General features: G+C 36.7%; 1 protein-coding gene across 2 annotated transcripts; it reads left to right on the top strand.

Moving 5' to 3' along the window:
• The first annotated feature begins 8,233 nt into the window (after nucleotides 1-8,233).
• LOC104589386 (transcription factor FAMA-like) lies at nucleotides 8,234-14,590 on the top strand. 2 transcript variants are annotated; one of them, XM_010247694.3, is made up of 4 exons: nucleotides 8,234-8,548; nucleotides 12,732-13,403; nucleotides 13,685-14,125; nucleotides 14,239-14,590. In XM_010247694.3, exons 1-4 carry the CDS (start codon nucleotides 8,486-8,488, stop codon nucleotides 14,362-14,364), a joined length of 1,302 nt encoding a protein of 433 aa, XP_010245996.1. In that variant the 5' UTR covers nucleotides 8,234-8,485; the 3' UTR covers nucleotides 14,365-14,590. The 2 variants fall into 2 exon arrangements, with proteins under 2 accessions (XP_010245996.1, XP_088743199.1); XM_088887073.1 differs by lacking the exon at nucleotides 8,234-8,548 and adding an exon at nucleotides 12,167-12,642.
• The last annotated feature ends 3,804 nt before the right edge of the window (nucleotides 14,591-18,394 follow it).

Below are 18,394 nucleotides of genomic sequence, written 5' to 3'. Positions count from 1 at the left end.
CACCTGGCTACTTGATTTCCTTCTCAACTACCAAAAAGTATAAAGTTTGAGGTTTTGGCATGTGGCAAACTTGACCCCAAGAAGCCGCTGATGTAATCCTTACAATTAATAACTATAGGGTGAAATAAATCCACTCTGAAAATGCCCTGCCAGAGCTGGTTAAATTAGGTTGAAGACCGCCCTTATTGGGAAGCTTCATGGTTTTATTTTTTCCAATACTTGCTTAGCAACAAACTAAGGGCTAATGTTAGAGAAGTAGTGAAGCCAAACCAGAGAAGTCCGATTGGTGGTGGCTGTGTCTCGCACGCTTTGGATCCAAGCTTACAAGGCCATGACCTGATAGTCTGATAGCACTTAGCTGGTGGTGCTTCACATATCATAATCATGTTATGAGAGCAGGCAACCAAAGAGGCTTGTTAGGTACTATGTCCACAAAGTGTTGTGCATTCCAGGCTACTGGGTTCCACTTTGGTCAATTTGAAATGGTAGGTTTTTGAATTCACCACATGTTTTCTGAAGTGGTTGCATGATGTCTTTCAAATCATTGGCATGGAGGATTTTGGTGTCACTCAGATGTCAGAGCACATGATATTTTCAGTTCCAGAACTGAATGTGGCCCATCCTAGAACGTGTCCCATGGCTTAAAAGAGCGATCGGGATTTTCTGTCCACAACTCTCTACCCACACTCTACCCGCCATCAATTGTAGTCACACATCACCATCTTGTATTGATTTGTGAGATGTGCAGCTGCAGTGTATACTGTGGGTAGAGAAAGTGAGTTCTTAAAAGAGCACATTTTCTTCCTAGCACATTCTAGAACCAAATGGAATAAATTTTTAGTTTTTTTTTTTTTTTTACCACAGTAACAAGTGTTACTAGACTGGATTTGGTCCACAAAATTGTCCTCGCATTGTCCTCACAGCCTTTTGCAGCCATGCCTCGGGAACATCTTCATATTTGTATATTTTTATTTACGGGGAGATATTCCCAATGCACAGCTGCAAGGGGACTGTAAGGATGGTTTGAGAACCGCCTTGTGAGGACCAAATCTGAATTCATAACAAACACCCCATAAGTCACTGCCTCATTGGCTCATTGGTTTTAACGATTACAGGTAGGACCCATCTCTTCCCATGTTGGATTGGGAGTGGAAACCCTAGATTCCATTTTGTGAAGTTGAAAGCTCTAACAATGTACCATATCTGCCACCTTTGTTGCTCAATGTGGATTCAGGCTTCAGCTGGTATGTCTGGTTCGTAGGAGCGGTAGAATCCGTATTTGACCCAACTGGACTCGGCCTCAAAAATGACACCCAATGTTGCATTATTAGGGGAGAAACAAGCAAAAAGAAAATAAGGAGAAATGTTTCACCCACTAGTTCACTCATCACTTGCAGCCATGGTGAGTTCGTTATTCCATGGTGAGTTCGTTATTCCATGGTGAGTTCGTAATCTGATTGGTGTGGGGCAGGTCCGGTTACCCGATTAAATTATCCAATCGTCAGCTTGCCATTCCTCCTTTCTGCCCTGCTCTGGCTCTTGTTTGAGGGTTGAGTGTCGTGTCCTTCCTTGGACCCAAGTGGGACAAGGGTCCGTACCCGATTAACCTGTTTTTATTGCTATACTGGTTACTGCCCTGCCCGTCGGGTTCTGATGTTGAGGTCACGCCCATGGACCCAATTGGGACATAAGACCAACCTGCTGTTAGGAGGACAGCGGTATGTACCTGAATGCAGCCAAAGGGCCCAAGTTCATTGTTTCCTCTGAACATTGGCTATAGCTAGTAAAAATCCGTACTCAGTACGAGAAAAAACCTGTGGGTGTGTTTTTTCATTTGATTCCTAATAATTGAACAACCTATTTGCTTTCCCAAAAAATTAAAAAAAACCCCCTCTTGAATGGGACCTATATCATTTTGAAAGCCTTTGTTTTTTCTTAGTGAGGAAAATTGGATTTACAGTATGGTACCTAAAAAACTGATAGCCAATCAATCAGTATTCATCTAAATTCATGTGGGTTTCTGATTGGTTAATGTTTTCCTCAGACACCGTATCTTCCTGTACTAGAATTTGCCTTGAAGGATGTGCCCTAACTTTCTAATTTGAACCATTTGAACCGGGAAACAATACGATTTGAGAGCTAGAGTGGGACCCATCCCACTTTATAAATGATTTTATTTTTTGAATTAAAATTTGTTCACCCCTTTTTTTATGAATGAGAGGCTAGCCATGTGATTGAGGGAGATGCCCTCTTCTCTAAGGTTTTGCTTTAGTTTATATATCCAATAATTTTGTTTTCAATATCTCCCTTACAAAAGCCAAACTAATTCCAAATTTATATATATTAATGACAATTTAATCAAGTGCATAATGATGAATGGTAAAATTACCAAACTGTCCACTTTAAATTCCTTTTATGCAGTCTTGATGATGAACTTGTTGAGCTGGTTTGATAGAACGGTCAAATTTTGATGCAAGGTCAATCTAGTAAAACTCGTAAAAGCCTCTTGGGAGCTGTCTTTTAAAATATGCGAAAGGTAGTTTTGGAATTTTGAAATGTTTCAAGTCACACATGATATCATGTGACGTATTATAGATAATTGATAGAATGCTAACAGTTGGACTTGGGTGTTGATTTTTGAAAGTTCAAGATACTTATTTTATTCCCTAAAACTTTCTAAATATGGGAAATACTACCCAATAATATGTGCTCGTTCACATAGGTGCAGAATAAATTGAACTTTAGGCTATATTTATTTGCAGTGCAAATCTGGATAGATATAAATTTTGCACTTGGTTCAGTTTTGCATCTTCTTGTTTGTAACTATGATTTATACTCCTACCTGATACACAATACTTTTTGTTTCATTTGCACTAATTGACAGTGCAAAATTTGCTTCTCAGAAACTGATACAAAATTCGCACCACCTTCCACCTACCCAAATTCTCTCATATAAAATGGGGACTCCATCTACCTTCCTATCTCACTATTGAATAAATTACCCTCCTCGTACCTCCATTATCTTGCATATAAGGTGGGGATAACATCATCTTCCTATTTTTTCTTTACAAACAAATATAACAAAGTCATATCTGAAACAAAAGCAAACTAGAATTTGCACCCTATGCATTATACTAATGCAAATGGAATTTGCACTGCAACCAAACTGAGCCTTATTTTCAAAATCCTCCATATTGACAAAAGCGGATGAACTTATTCAAAACTTATTTTGATAACCCTTTTGCTCTAAAAAGTGAAACAAGTTAACAATTGTTTTATGCAATTCTTCAAAACTTATTTTGATATTCCTTTTGCTCTAAAATCCCGATCAATTGTTTGATGCATTTTTTGTTTATCATATGGACTTAATATTTCACATAATTTTCTACTCATTGAACTTATAACAATATGAAATCCTTGGTTTACATTTTTGATATGTTGACATTTTACGACATATTTACAATTATTTCAGTTAAAATGTTAAAATAAAAATGATCTATTTAATTGTGACAAAGACCCCTAGAACTTTCAGATTCTGACAAAGACCCCTTATCTGTTAAATTGAGTGAGGAAGAAGTAAATGCCAAAATGCCCACTTGAAAAACTTCTATAAAATGAAAATGAAAAAAAAAAATGAAACTTTTATGAAAACCCAGAATTGCAACGTAACAAACACAACATGTAATTATGTAAATAATATCACCTAAACCAGTAACTAATGGAAATTGAAAAAACATTACCCCAACACTTTGTTTTAGAAAATCAGTGGACAAAATGGTAGTCCAGGGATTTAGAAAAGTTAAAACAGTTACATGAGAATCTTCTTCAAATTTAATTGAGGGAATGGTAATAAAGGGAAGCCTTTTTGTTGGAATTTCAAAGTTCAAGGGATCTTTGTCACAAATAAAAGTTCAGGGGTAAAATTGCCACTACCCCAAAGTATAGGATAATAATCTGTAATTTATCCTTATTTTTTTTTTGTTGATGTCACTATTAGAAAAAAAGAGGATTCAACTTGTACCTTTGTGTTTTATTAAATATTTTAAGAAAACATTTTGACAAAAATATTCAGTTTGTAGGTACAAATTTAACTAATTACTTAAGTATATTTAGAGGAGAAAGCGAAACTTGTCTTAAGTACCTTTAGTAGTCTATTTTACCGGATGGTGTTAAGGCCTTAAGGGCAGTAGTGGCCTTAAATTTTATAAGGTAGATTTTAAAAATAAACTTGAATTTCTGGGGTGGATTTGAGCCAAATTGAGCCGAATATTAGACTATTAGAACTTGGCTTGGCCGAAAAACATGAGGGTTGAGCTTGATTGGAGCTAGAAACATGAGCTCGAATTTGTTCAACTCAAAAACTTATATGTTCGAGCTCGATAATGCGGCAAACTTCATATAAAAAATAAAAATTATTTCTTATTGTACATATAAAAATTAAAAATATTATATATAATTTAAGCTCAGTTAAGTTTGTGAGTTTTACGGGCCGAATTTCATTGGACTCAAATTTAAGCTCAGTCAACTCCTACCTCCCTTTATTTTCTTAAACCTTCTCGGACCTTTCTGAAAGGACTCTAACTTCTCTTAGCTTGTTGGATGCATGGCAAAACTAGAACCACCCCCTCTGTTAGCATGCTGTTAGTTCATTAGGATTTTTTTACTCAAGTCTCAGTATTGTGTCAAACTTGGAGGTGGGTTAAGTGTTAATCCCATAAAAAAATAACAATATGACATACAGGGCTGTGTTTGGTTTGATAGAAAATAAGAAAAAAACAGAAAGTTGAGAGATTCCTAACAAATTTAACAAATTCCTTATGATAACTTGTCTCAATTTTCCATTTCTTGCATATCTTCTATCACGCCAAACACAGCTTAAGGAGAATAAATATATAAACATTTGTGTGAAATGGTGATTTTTTTCCTTGTTGGATCATGGAATTGCAGTAAAAAACTCAAAACCTAGTGACTTTGGTGAAAATACTGAACTTTCTTTTTTAATTTTTTAACTTTTTTTTGCTTCAAAGTGAAAAAATGCTAAACTTATTAGTCATTTTTCATTGAATACCATTTGAGAAGTGGAGAGAACTGGAACCCACAACCAGACAATTATATGAACAAAAAGAATATAGATTGGGACAAAGGTTCAGTTTCACTAGGGTCCCGAGTGACAGAATTTGCCTCAATTTATTCCAATTTTGATTGATGGTTCATGGACCCAAATAGGGTGTCCACAGTAACCACTCTAGTGTTTGGTGAAAGAAGTCTAAACGAGAAGGAATCTTCCATGGGGATACATCGTTGGGAGCCCAAAATGGCCCCAACGATGTAAGGTTGTAAAGGTTGTTGGAACAGGCTTTGCCCTCATCGAAGTCGGACTTTACATTCATCTAAGCCTTGTCCCAACTGCCGTGGGCTATACGAAATTTGTTTTTTCATTCTGTTTTGTTCAGTGCTATATCCATTGTTAAATTATGGTATCAATTTAATTAATTTAATTCAGTGTTTTAGCGACTGAATTGGAGATTGAGCTGGTTTTTTGTTGTATTCCGTTTGTAACAAAAAACCGAGTCAACAATGAATTGACTGGTTTTAATTTTGTATAGTGATGGGTTTGGGGTTAAATCGGATGGTTATGGTCGATTGAATGGTTTGGCCATTGAGGTCAATAATAGATTGAAAACAATGGTTTAGTTTATGGAAAGATCTATAATGTCAAAAAGATAATGACACTGAAAAGGCTTTGATCAATTAAAACATTCTTTTGATAAATACCACCTGATTGGTTATCACTTTTATAATATCAATTGATTGATTACATGTTTTTCCAATATCATAATCCAATGTCCACATCCAAAATCAATCAAGTCCAATGGATAAGTTTTGATTTAGATGTAAATATTAGCAAATCAAATTAGGATTTAGGTGGATATCCGATTCTATTTGATCCATTTCTAGCACTATCCAACCCTAGCTTCGACTTAGACCCCATAAGTAATAGACTTAGAGCCAAGTAACTTAACCAATTAACAGTATTTTAGGCTGATAATTTGACAATAAATTTGCTAATTTTCTTGCTTTCTCTCTCTCCCTCTCTCATAAAACAACATATCTTATATATATCTTATAAAACACAATTATATATCCCCTAATGGGGACTCAATGTAGACCTCGAATCAACCCTATTAATAATTAATAATTGGGGACTGAAGTACAGACCCAGACCCTATGCAAATGCAATGGGGTGGACCAGTAAGGGTCTGTCGGGTTGACTTGTACCATTGACAGCCCTAATGCAAACTCCAATACTAAGATGGAATATATGGTTGAAATAGATTGATATAAAATAGGTCCAACCTTTATATGGTGAAATTTGGATGGGTCACATCATGCATCCTCCACACTGTAGAAGTGAGGTTTTCTAGAGAAGAAACATATTTTACCCAATTAGGTACATTTTCTTTGGTAAAAAACCAGTGCATGCAATGTGGTAGCGGATCAGATCTGTCCTACAATGTATTCAAAGTGCCAAGGTTTGGTACTTTTTTACCATCTTATTTTTACAGTAGTTTTCTAGAGTTGAAATAGATTGTTTTCAGCCTCCCAAAATATTATAATATCGGGTGTATCGTATTATGTCTTTGGGTTTTCAAATGTTAAATATATGGAATTTAGACATTTGGTTAATTTTAAAGGTTAGTGCCTCTCTTAGAGATATCCTGACTCAATTATCAAAACCTAATTAATTTTTAATCTGAATATTGTGATAAACTTTGCATTTGATCATCCAATCAGGTTTGGGTGATGCAGCCTGATCCTTTATTACTTTGCAAAAATTTATTCAATTGAGCTTGTGCTACAAAAAAAAAAAAACATGGTTTTTAAAATCGGATCAGATCAGACAGTCGGACTGGAAAAACTGGGAATCGGTTAGGTGATTGGTTTCATTTTTCTCCAAAACCGGAATTTCTCAAAAAACCGTTGATTTTGGTCAGCAAATTGCTGACCCGGGCGGTTAATCGTTCGAATGGTTTTAACCCTTTTTTTATTTTTTTTGTCAGAACAGACTGACTGTTTGGTTCGAACGGTCGGACTGTTTAACCTGGTAACCGGACCCCTGACCGGTTTGATCTCTGGGTCAGTTTTAAAAACCATGACTAAAAGTCTTCCTTTTATCTTAACAAAAAAAGTCTTACTCTTTTGGCTTGAACGTTCTGCAATACTAGACTCTGTTGATGAAACAGGGGCAAACTAAAGCTGTAAAAATTGTGTTCTTCCTCCTAAATTATCTTCCATTCTCAATTCCCTTCTAGATTTCCTGTTTATTAATTATGCAAACAGAAGAGGTTTTACTGTCAAAAATTACCTTGATAGTTGGTTTAATTTTACAAAGATCTCAAACTTGTATGAATGATAGCTTTGCCTTTAGAAACAATTTGTGCAATCATTTAAAAACATTGTATTTAATTAGTCAATACTAAATGAAAAAAATTTACATGCACAATAACATTTCTGTCCCTCATTTTACCATTTCCAATAGTTTTAGATAAAAACTAAGTAAAATATACTAAAAATTTGTTTAAATAAGACTTCTAATATTATTTTCACATATATACCCATGCATTCCTTTAAAAATGTTTGAGAAATTGGTCATATTTATAGACATTGATACTGTAGGAAAAAATACAATTGCAGGTGAACTTCATGGAATCTACCCATATTTTTAATACTTATGAATTCATTGTCTGACCCAATTGGTTAGAAAATGAAATTTAAATTTTTGGGGACTTTTTGACATTAAACTTTAGTTCTTGAATAGAGATGTAAATTTATGTATTGAATAGGAAAACTGTAATTGTTGATACACTATGGAAAAGGGAAAAAATTCTCTTTATGTGCGCTTTCCCCTTTTCCCCCCTTTTTTGTAATAATATTTTTCTCCCTTCTCTTCTAGTGAGACAAGGATTCATTTAATAATGTTCGTTGAGGTGGCCTACATGATTGGGAAAATTCAACCAATGGGTTGGTGTCAAAAGGGACTCATGCCAAATAGCCACCACTTACATTCTAAGTGTCTTCCCATATCAACCATCTTCCATTCAATCCAAAATAATTTCATTTTCTTTTTCTTTTCTTTTATTTTTTTATTTATTTTATACAGAAAGAATCTATTTATTGAGCAAAGAGTACTATAACTTGGTGCAGTCATTAGTCAGAACAGAATTTTCCTACCCTCCATTCAGTAAGAACATGTCATAAACTCGGGTCCTTGTACTAGTCTCATTTAAATTTGTGTCATCTGAGTTCTAGCTAAGCCCTTTGGTTGACAAATGATGAAACTTCTCCATGGAAATCATCAATATAGATGCATCTGTTTGAGCACTCCTTGATATTGATTCAAGGACTTGAATGGTTTCTATCTAGGGTGCTAGTACTGGTTATCTGGAGGGTCTAAAGAGATTCATGGAAGAGAGATGAGTTTCAGATGGAGTTAAAGCCCGTCCAATCTCAGGCATTCATGCTCATCAGAAAGGAAGTTAATATATTGGTGTGTTCTCTTACTGCAACTCTTCCTTTATGTTTAGGTTCTTTTTGGATTAATTGCATTAATAGAAATGGAAATGCAGACTCTACTACTTCTGGATTTTGCAGTTTAGCTTTAAAACAATGCCACACATAGAAGTATTTTTAGGTGTGTTTTGCTTTGTCTTAATTGGTGGTAACTTCTTTTTTTTCTTTTCTTCTTTTGGGGGCTGGGGTTGGGTGGTGAAGGTGGTGGTGTTTTGTGGCTATTTTTCTTGTTTCTGCTGATTTTAGGGGAAGCTAGAAACCTCATTCTCCATCTTCCAATTCAAACACACCTTAGGGTTTCTTCTTAATTAATTAATTTCCTTCTCATTATCGTTTTCTTTTTGCTGCCAGTTTGTACATAGAGGAGATCAAGCTCTGGCACTGTCATTGAGCTCTTTTCTACTAAAAGATTGCCAGTATTTCAAATCTATATGATCAAGAATTCTTAGGTTTGCTCATTGAGTTGTTTTAGCTGAGCTTTCTTAAATAACCTGTGAATCTTCCATGTGTGTAAAATAAACCCTACAAAAATAATTTCTATATATAAAAGAATTTAAAAATTAAATGACCAATGTTGTTTATGAAAACCATTAATACAAATGGGATGTAGAAATGACATGAACTATGGGATTGAACACATAGGAAATCTAGTAGGTCCCCCTATATGTGATGGAGCAGTCACAGATTTGTCACAAAAGCTCACTACTTGACACCATTAAGAACCCTTTTCCTTATATTGTTTTATTTGGATGATAGTTCTTCAATTATATTGAAGTATTTTTCTCTGTGTCTAACTCTGCCAATATGAGATTATCTTACACTGCCGGTTCCAGGCCTAGATAAAGGAAGATTGCTTTAGGTTGGCATTTAACACTAAAATTTTTGCCAAACTCTCATGATCACGAGTTCATCTTTATTCCTTCAATAAAGGTTAAGTGTCCTTCCAAGCATTCCATGAATGGATCGATGCGCAGTCAGCGCAGGTTGAATGTCAGCCTTGAAAAAATAAAAAAAAATCAATTGTTAGTGTCTTGACATATTCCGATCCCAATGCGCGCCAGTAGTGTTATTTGGGTAAGGATGTGGGAAGAGTTTGTGGGTACGTAAGGGATCAAATGATGCAATGATCTCTTATTTCTAGTAGATCCGGACTCATCTCATCTAGACTTACTTTCGCTTCTTCGTCCTTCTTTTGGTTGTCATCAAACCCATCTCTCTCTCTCTCTCCGACATGCCACATGAATAGTACATGCAAAGGACCTGAAGAAAGGATAGTGAGAGCACCACCATTCACTAGTTACAGCCTTGGTTTTTGGCATTTCCTTCGTCACCATTTGTGTGATATGTGGAAGGCAACGACAGCATGGGCAAAGGATTCCCTTGTTTAACTGAATTCTCCGTCCATGTACATCCTTTCTGTAGGGTTCTCTGCATCAGTCCCTCTCCATTTCCATGTGCTCTGACTAATTTGTAGTTTGTACAACATACAAACAAGGATTCCGAGAGCTGCTCCAAACAAATTTGGTGAATCCATCACTGTTGTTGACTCGTATTTTCAAGAGTTGCATAAATTTATTATTTACGAGCAATCTTCATCATCATCATCATCATCATCATCATCTAAGCCTTGTCCCAACTCTATGGAGTCACGAACATTAATCTTATTTTCTCGAATAAACAAATTGGCATTCATGATCATGAGAGTTTGACAAAAATTTTAACGCTGGCTGCAAGCTTCATGCAATCCTTTTCCTTTACATCGGCGAAAATTTGTTATTATCAACATTCTTTCTACCAAATACAGTCTAAAAATTGACAACAAATGAGCCATTCATTTCATTTATTCTTTGCCCTACAGACAAAAATAAAATGGAGAGCGTTGCATGAACTCTTTGTTACTTGCACAATTCAATGCAAAATTTTTGTTATAATTGAACTAACCCTAAGATGGTTTGCAGTAAAATAAGACTTTGCAAGATAAAAACATGGCGTGAGACTAATGGAAAGTAGGTCAGTTTTGTCTTCATGATAAACCTACTACTACAACGCACTAAAAGACATAGTACGAAAGCGCGTAATATTGTTTTGGTGGAAAATGGCAATAAACCAGTATATGCAACATAGGCCCTAGACTATTGCCCTACCATTTTTGTGGGGGAAATTTTCAAGGGTTGCATGAACTCGTTGTTTTCTACCAATCCTCCAATTTTTTCTCTCAACCCGTGTCGCTCACTATCATGGGTCTCCCCTTGTCTGTCATCCATGCATGAATTTAGGTCTGTTCATGAGCTGGGTAGTCCGACGGGTTGGTTGGTTCGTCTGACTTGATCTTTATCGGATTTGGACAAAATTTTAGGTCCATTAGCTAGGACTTGGGTTCTAAGCATCATTCCAACTATGTTTTAGGTTGGGCTCAAGTTTTCTCAAATAAGCTTGGCCCAATAATATATATCTATAGAAATCTAGGAGTAACTCCAATAGAGAGAGAGAGAGAGAAGTGATTTGTTACACACCGAAGGGGTTAGAAGAACTCAGGGTAGACAAAAAAAGGATATGGGTGGAAGTAGTAAGAAATGATTTAAATACTAATAATTTAATAATATATATACCTTTAAGGGGGTGTTCTTTTTTTTGATTTTGAGAGGGGGGAAACCAAGAATCCCATGTTATTTTTTCAGATTTATGTGAGGACTAGGGAAAATTTATTTTCCTGGTACCCATCTCCTAGGTGGGTAATAACTTTCCCACCTTGGAGGAAAGTTGCCAACACTTAAATGGGACAAAAATGCCTCTTGTAATAATGGATTTATATGGCTAAAATGGTCATTATCTTATTTGTAAGAAAAATAAAAGAACATGGATAAATGTACTTATCCGGATAAATCTTTTCTTACCCGGATAAATACATTTACCTAGGTAAGTAACTTACCAAAAAATGAACGAAGCCTAAATATAACAAATCAAAAAAACATGATTCATGTAATCGTCCCTGTATAATTAAGATAAGGCATGGATGATGATGATACTAATTTTTTAAATTTATTATGAATTAATATAATATTAATTTATTAATTTACACCATAGATGGGGCTTTTTATGTTCAGACTATATTTGTGGCTTCATAATAGAAGGGCTGGGCTCGGGCTCAGGCCTGAACATTTTTTTATTTGTTAATAAAGATGCAAAGCCCGGCCCGGCCCGTGAACAGATGTATGCATGATGAAGCCCCATGTCGATCTGATTCTTATAATCTAATGAAAATCTAGCCTATCTAGCTTCGGATAACCCGACCCGGAAAGAAAAACTTTACCGGGTTCTGTAATAAATTCGGATGATCATTACTCTATACCCTTCAAATCACTAACCATCTCTGAGAAGTGAGAAACTGAGAACTTCTGTAATTTGAAAAGCATCGTCGTTTGGTTAAATAGGTGTCATGAGATAAGGGAGGGAAGCCGCGAGAGGTTCAGAGATGAGAAAAAAGTATGAGAAGAGCGTTGTTAGTCTGTGATAAATATAAATAAAAGGAGGTGAAGTGAGGTGGAATTTAATCCCCACTTCAATTAATGCAACAGGCTCCCCTCTCTCTCTCTCTCTCTCTGAGGGAGACTATAAAAGGATAATCTCGCCATCCCCTCTATAGCTTCCAGATCATACCTCAACGTGCATGGTGGTGGCCAGGTCTCTTTGCCATGTATTTCTTCACTGGTTCAAGTACAGAAAACCCATTTGATTTGATCTAGTCTTTTCCTCTCGATTACAGTTCAGAGAAGCCATTTCTGCTCAACCCCAAGTGCTATTCTTGTTTAGTTTTCACCCTCAGATTCAATAGGATTCAGCTGAGAATCTAATCCTCTAAATTGTCTGATTCGGAAGCCATTAATTGATAACTGGCTGTAGATTAATTTGACCATTTGGTGCCATAACTGGTGGGGACCCAAGTTGAGTAATTTCAAGGAGAGTTTCTGTTTTTACATGGGTTGAGATTGACTTCACTGGGTTTCCCCAGTTCCAGTCATTTCAAATCTCCTATATATATATATAACAATGGACAGAGGAGAAAGCTACTCGGTAGGCTTACTCTCTCAGTCACCGATCGTATTCCTTTTCTTTTCTTTCAATTCATGGCCATGTTTTATTTGAAACCTCAATTGTTGCAGGCGGCTCTCCCAACGAGCTTTACAGGCCTAGATTACACTCTAGACCACCACCATCAGCTCATGAAGCCACGACTCGGTGAGAATTCCGGCGACGGCAGTGTGGGGATGGTGGATTACATGCTCAACAATCCTCCTCTACACCAACTGTCATCTGGCTTCTGTAGTGCCACGTCTCTTGACAGACTGAGCTTCGCCGAAGTCATGCAATTCGCTGATTTTGGACCCAAATTGGCCTTAAACCAAGCCAAGATATCGGATGACGAAAATGGGATCGACCCAGGATATTTTCTCAAGTTTCCAGTGTTGAATGACAAGTTACAGGATCAAAGTCTCTTGATTCCTCCACCGACGACGGAGGAAGAGGAAGAGAGATTCAAAATGCCGAATGCAGAAAGCAAAGTGACAGTGGCCGGAGAAGAGGAAGTAGAGGAAGAAGGTCGGGTTGTGTCTGAGAACAACTCGGTGCAGCTCCATACTCCGGGAGGAAATCTTCAGAAAAGCCCAGGAGCTGAGGCAAAGAGCCGGCGTAAGAGGCCCAGGACGGTGAAGACGAGCGAGGAGGTTGAGAGCCAACGTATGACTCACATAGCAGTTGAGCGCAACCGAAGGAAACAAATGAACGAGCATCTACGAGTGCTGAGGTCTCTCATGCCGAGTTCATATGTTCAAAGGGTATGCATATATAATACATGCTTGCATTACATCAAACACTTGTTCTATTTATCTGTTTGTCTTTCTTGCCTTCTAATTTTTTGGTGTTTTTCATATAAATTTGGTTTGATCTGATATCCAACTGACAAAACAAAGAAAAAGCTTTTAAATTTTAAATTTTAGAATTGATCAACTACTTAATGGGTATCGACCAATCGGTGCAAATATATGTTTTCTGAAAGTTAGGATTGAACCCAGGCCAGGAGCTCATGGTGCAAGCATTTGTTCCTGTGAATTTACAGGGAGATCAAGCATCCATTATTGGTGGAGCCATTGAATTTGTAAGAGAACTGGAGCAGCTCCTTCAATGCTTAGAATCTCAGAAGCGGAGAAGACTATATGGGAGCGGTGAGGAACCTCCTAGACCCATAGGCGATTCTCCTCCACTAGCAATTCAGCAGCCTCAGCTACCATTCTTACCTCCTTTGCCTCTGTCAAACGACCAGATGAAGCTTGTTGAACTAGAGACTGGACTCCGAGAAGAAACGGCAGAGAACAAATCCTGCTTGGCCGAAGTCGAAGTGAAGCTCCTGGGCTTTGACGCCATGATCAAGATTCTCTCTCAAAGAAGGCCTGGCCAGCTCCTCAAGACAATTGCTGCTCTTGAAGATTTGCAGCTCAACATCCTCCATACCAACATCACCACCATTGAACAAACTGTTCTCTACTCCTTTAATGTCAAGGTACCATGCATTTCTTTTAATCTACTCATCTAATTCACTCAACATACATCTCCATTGTTTAAATTAAACATTTGGATTCTTAATTAAATCAGCTAACTTCTGTATATGTTTAGGTTGCGAGTGAATCAAGGTTCTCAGCTGAGGAGATAGCGAGTTCAGTTCAACAGATTTTCAATTTCATTCATGCAAATACCACCACCACCACCACCACCCCCACAACCACCATGCAGTCTTGTTAAGAAGATGGGTCTGTGTTTCTTCCATTGAATTGAATTTTCAGTATTTTTCCTTGTATGATCACAGGGGCTAGCTTACTGGGGTTGGATGTGGGGGGCTTGTTTCTCAAAGGAAATTCAATTAATTACTTAGTGAAATATAAACGCAGTTAGTTTACTTACTAAATGGAAATTTGCAAGCAACCCATCTACCAAAACTATGTGGAAGCGATGGGCCATTTTGTTTTTAGTGAGCAGAATGGTGAAGGAGACAGGTTATGTGAATTAAAATCTTGTATGTATGTGAGTTGGAGGTCAACGCGTATGTACTTTGTTGCCGTGGGTTGACTTGTCAGGCAAATCTTTGGTGGTATTAGGCTGCAATGTATTGTACTGCACCAGGATGGGCCCCCACTGCCCTTCAATTTTGGATTTTGTTGGGTTTAATTTGATGCATGTCACGGCCCATTCACCTGTCAATTTGAATGGAACAACCCATCCAAACCACTGGTTAGAGAAAGGAAATCTTGTTGGGAGACAAAGTCGTTTGTCCTAGAACCATACGTAGCTGTTGCTGACTCCGGAAGAAGCCAAGTTATGGTGGGTTACTCCTAATTGAGTCACCACTAACCTTGAAGTCTAGGTGGTGGGGAGTTGACATTCCTCCCAAGAGGCACAATTAAGCAAGTTCTAGGGCTCCTAGTCCTAGTTGGGTTGTCCTGATTAGAAGAATTTCAGTTATATTGTGTTTTGGCCTATTGAAAAATTTAATAAATTCTTAATTCAACCAGACCTAAGTTGCATTCCTATATATCTATCTCTTTTCACTCCTGATCTACTATCCACAAATTGTTCTCACATCCCCACATCCCCACTCACAGAGCATCATCATCGTGTATTAGGAACATCTTCCTATAAATGATAAGAGAGATATTTTCAATGCACAACTGTAATGTCTCATGGGCGAGACATGAAAACAGCTTGTGGGTAGTAGATCTGAGCAAATCTCTTCTACCCTAACTCTATTAACCCGCTAACAACTAAGGGTTAACTTTGGCTGTTGAAACAGTTTATGGGCTGGGCACGTTCTAGACAGTTCACCTATTTACACCATGCTTTGATTCTTAGTAAAAATAAATTAATATATAATTACTAATTTGTCCATTCTCATGTTAACGTGGCATTTTCAGAAATTCTCTCAACAGCATAGGCTGTTGGCCCCCAACAGCCAAAGTTTTTCCAACAACTAAGCTAGGTCTGTTAATCCACTTGCGTCAAGTTAGTTGTAAGGGATCTCCCATCCTTAGACCCTTGTATTGAGAGGGTAGGTTCAAATTGTGAAAATGTAGGCTCTTCGTATGTGCCAAATGGCCTTGTGTGCAATGTTTTAAGAACTATCTGGAACCGAAACCATTCTGGTCACTGGTTTCTGGGTTAATGGTTCGATCGTCTGGTTCAAATGGATGGCCCGTTTTGACAAAAAATTAAAATAAAAAATGACAAAAAACTATTAAACAGGTCGATGGTTTGACTGCCCAGATCAACGGATTATTGACCTATTCAATAGTTTTTAACCAGAGACTAAATTTGAAATAAAACAGAACCAATTACCTAAATGGTTTCCAGGCCAAATAATCCAACCATCTGAATCAACGGCAGTTCAAAAACCATGCTTGTATGCATCGTATCACTGACCCATCGACTAGTTCAAGCGTATAGCACCTGATTTGTATGGAGCATCATCCCATCACCAACAACAACAATCACACCTGTTTGTTTGTACGAGGGCCAAAGCCGCATTCTATAAAAACATACCTCGGTTGGATCAATTTTCGTTATTCCTGCTTGCTCACGATGTATTATTTTAAAATGCAAAGTTGGTATATAAGGATTCCCAATCAGGTTAGTTACAAAAGCTCCCTAAACGATCCATTTGTTCACTGTCATAAGGAGAAATCCTATGATCAACAAAGCCTAAACCAATGATCTGGAATCGGAATTGCTTTTGCCACTGGTTTTTGGGTTGGTGGTTAGAATGGATGGCCCGTTTTGATTTAAAAAATAAAAAATAAAAGCCAAAAATTATTGTTCAGATTGACGATTTGATAGTTCAATCATCCTGATCAATGGATTGCTGATCAAGTCAACAATTTTTGACTCAGATACAGTTTTAGGATGAAATGGAACTGGTTGTTTGGACAGTTCTTACATCAATCGGTTTGACCGTCTGGTCTGTTCTAATTTTCAAAACCATAATCTAAACCATTCATCAAATAGGCAATCTTTTGATTGGAAATTGGAAATTTGTTCACTTCCCTTATTTGGTGATTTACGTTAATAATCCAAACTATATATTCATAGAATTCTAAATGGTAACATGACTCCCTCATTCAACTCAGTCAAAAACAAAAAAAAAAAAGAAAAAGAAAAAGAAAAAAAAAGGCTCCCTCATTCAACTCCATATATTAAGGGTGTCGAGCTTGGGTTGAGATTTTATTAAAATTTGAATGGGCTCAGTCCATAAACGTGAACTTGATGCAATGCATCCAAATCGATGAGCCATGCCTAGACTACTAGTTGAGAAAATTTCAGTTGGAGAATTGAGGCACAAAGTAGGGAATACTATTAAGCTTGAATTCAATTCAAATTCTATTATCTAGTTTTATCTCGACTCAATAAAATATTCAATGAGCTCTAGTTCAGCTCGAAAGCTTGTAAATGAATATATTTTTATATTTTCTAAATATATATGATGTATTTTCTTATAATATATAGGATATTCTTATATTATATATAGAATATAAAAATATGTTTTTATATTCTAAAATGTATGTATGTATGTGCTAATCACATGGTTTTCAAAACCGGATCGGAAAAACTAGGAGCTGGTTCCATTTTTTCCCAAAACTGTTGATTTTGGTCAGCAAACCACTGAACCAGTCGGTTAATCGTTCAAACCGTTTTAACCGTTTTTCAATTTTTTTTATTTTTTTAATTTTTAAATTTTTTTTTGTCAGAATGGGCCGACCATTTGGGTCGAACAATTGGACCGTTCGACTTGATAACCAAACCCCTGACCGGTTCAGTCATCGGGTTGATTTTAGAAACCATGGTTAATCAAGCCAGGCTCATGAACTTTCGAGCAGAACATTTTATTGGCTAAGCTTGAATTCATTCGAATAACTAATCAAACTTACCTTGAAATTCAAACTCGATTAGAATTGAACTCGAATGGAGCCTAATCGAACTGCCCAAACCAATTCAATTAGAGTTTGATTCAATTGCAACCTAGCCCAATGTATAGAACTAAGCTTGTTTTGAAGGATAACTTTAGGAATCCAAAAAAAAGGGCCCAGACGAGAGGATTGACATCAAATAGGGGAACCAAATAAACCATCCGAATTCCTAACTACTTAAAAGGTGGGAGATGGTTGCTAAGAAGATTCCAATCAAAGGGCAAGGGCAGGAGAGTATCCTCTTAAATCAGGGGCTTTGTTAATGAAAGTCCAAGCAGAAGCAACAAACTTCGAGAGCACATCTGCTGTGACCGTGGTCACACCAATTCCCTTGACCCCAGTGAAACATGTACTGCAGGGTTGCAAGGGAGTTCTGTTACACCAAAAGAAAAAAAAAAAAAAAAACGCAGCAAGCATTCACAATAACAAGAAAACTAATCAATACGCAAGACAGGCAGCTTTGTATAATTCTTTCTTAAGAGATTCTTGAGATTACACGGAGATCGTGTAAGAACAAAGGCTCAGAAGACTAGGTTGTAAAGAGCAAGCAAACTTCGCAATGCAATGCGCCACCCTAATAAATTATTTCAATAATATTTTCATCTAAAATTTCTCTTAAACTAAAGAGATCCCCACCTTCTCCTAAATTATCTCTAATTCCTATTTATCCTCTCCCCTACTTTTTATTTATATCTATTTAAAAGTTTCAATTAAAAATAAAAAAACATTTAAATATTGTAACAAAATTATATAATAATTTTAAAACATTATTAACAAACAAAAATAATTATAGTATATTATTAATAATTTTATATTTT

Source organism: Nelumbo nucifera, chromosome 1 (assembly GCF_055504915.1).
Source record: "Nelumbo nucifera cultivar China Antique chromosome 1, China Antique-T2T, whole genome shotgun sequence".
NCBI classification, from domain to species: domain Eukaryota; kingdom Viridiplantae; phylum Streptophyta; class Magnoliopsida; order Proteales; family Nelumbonaceae; genus Nelumbo; species Nelumbo nucifera.
This window is presented reverse-complemented; position numbering and strand designations above follow the sequence as displayed.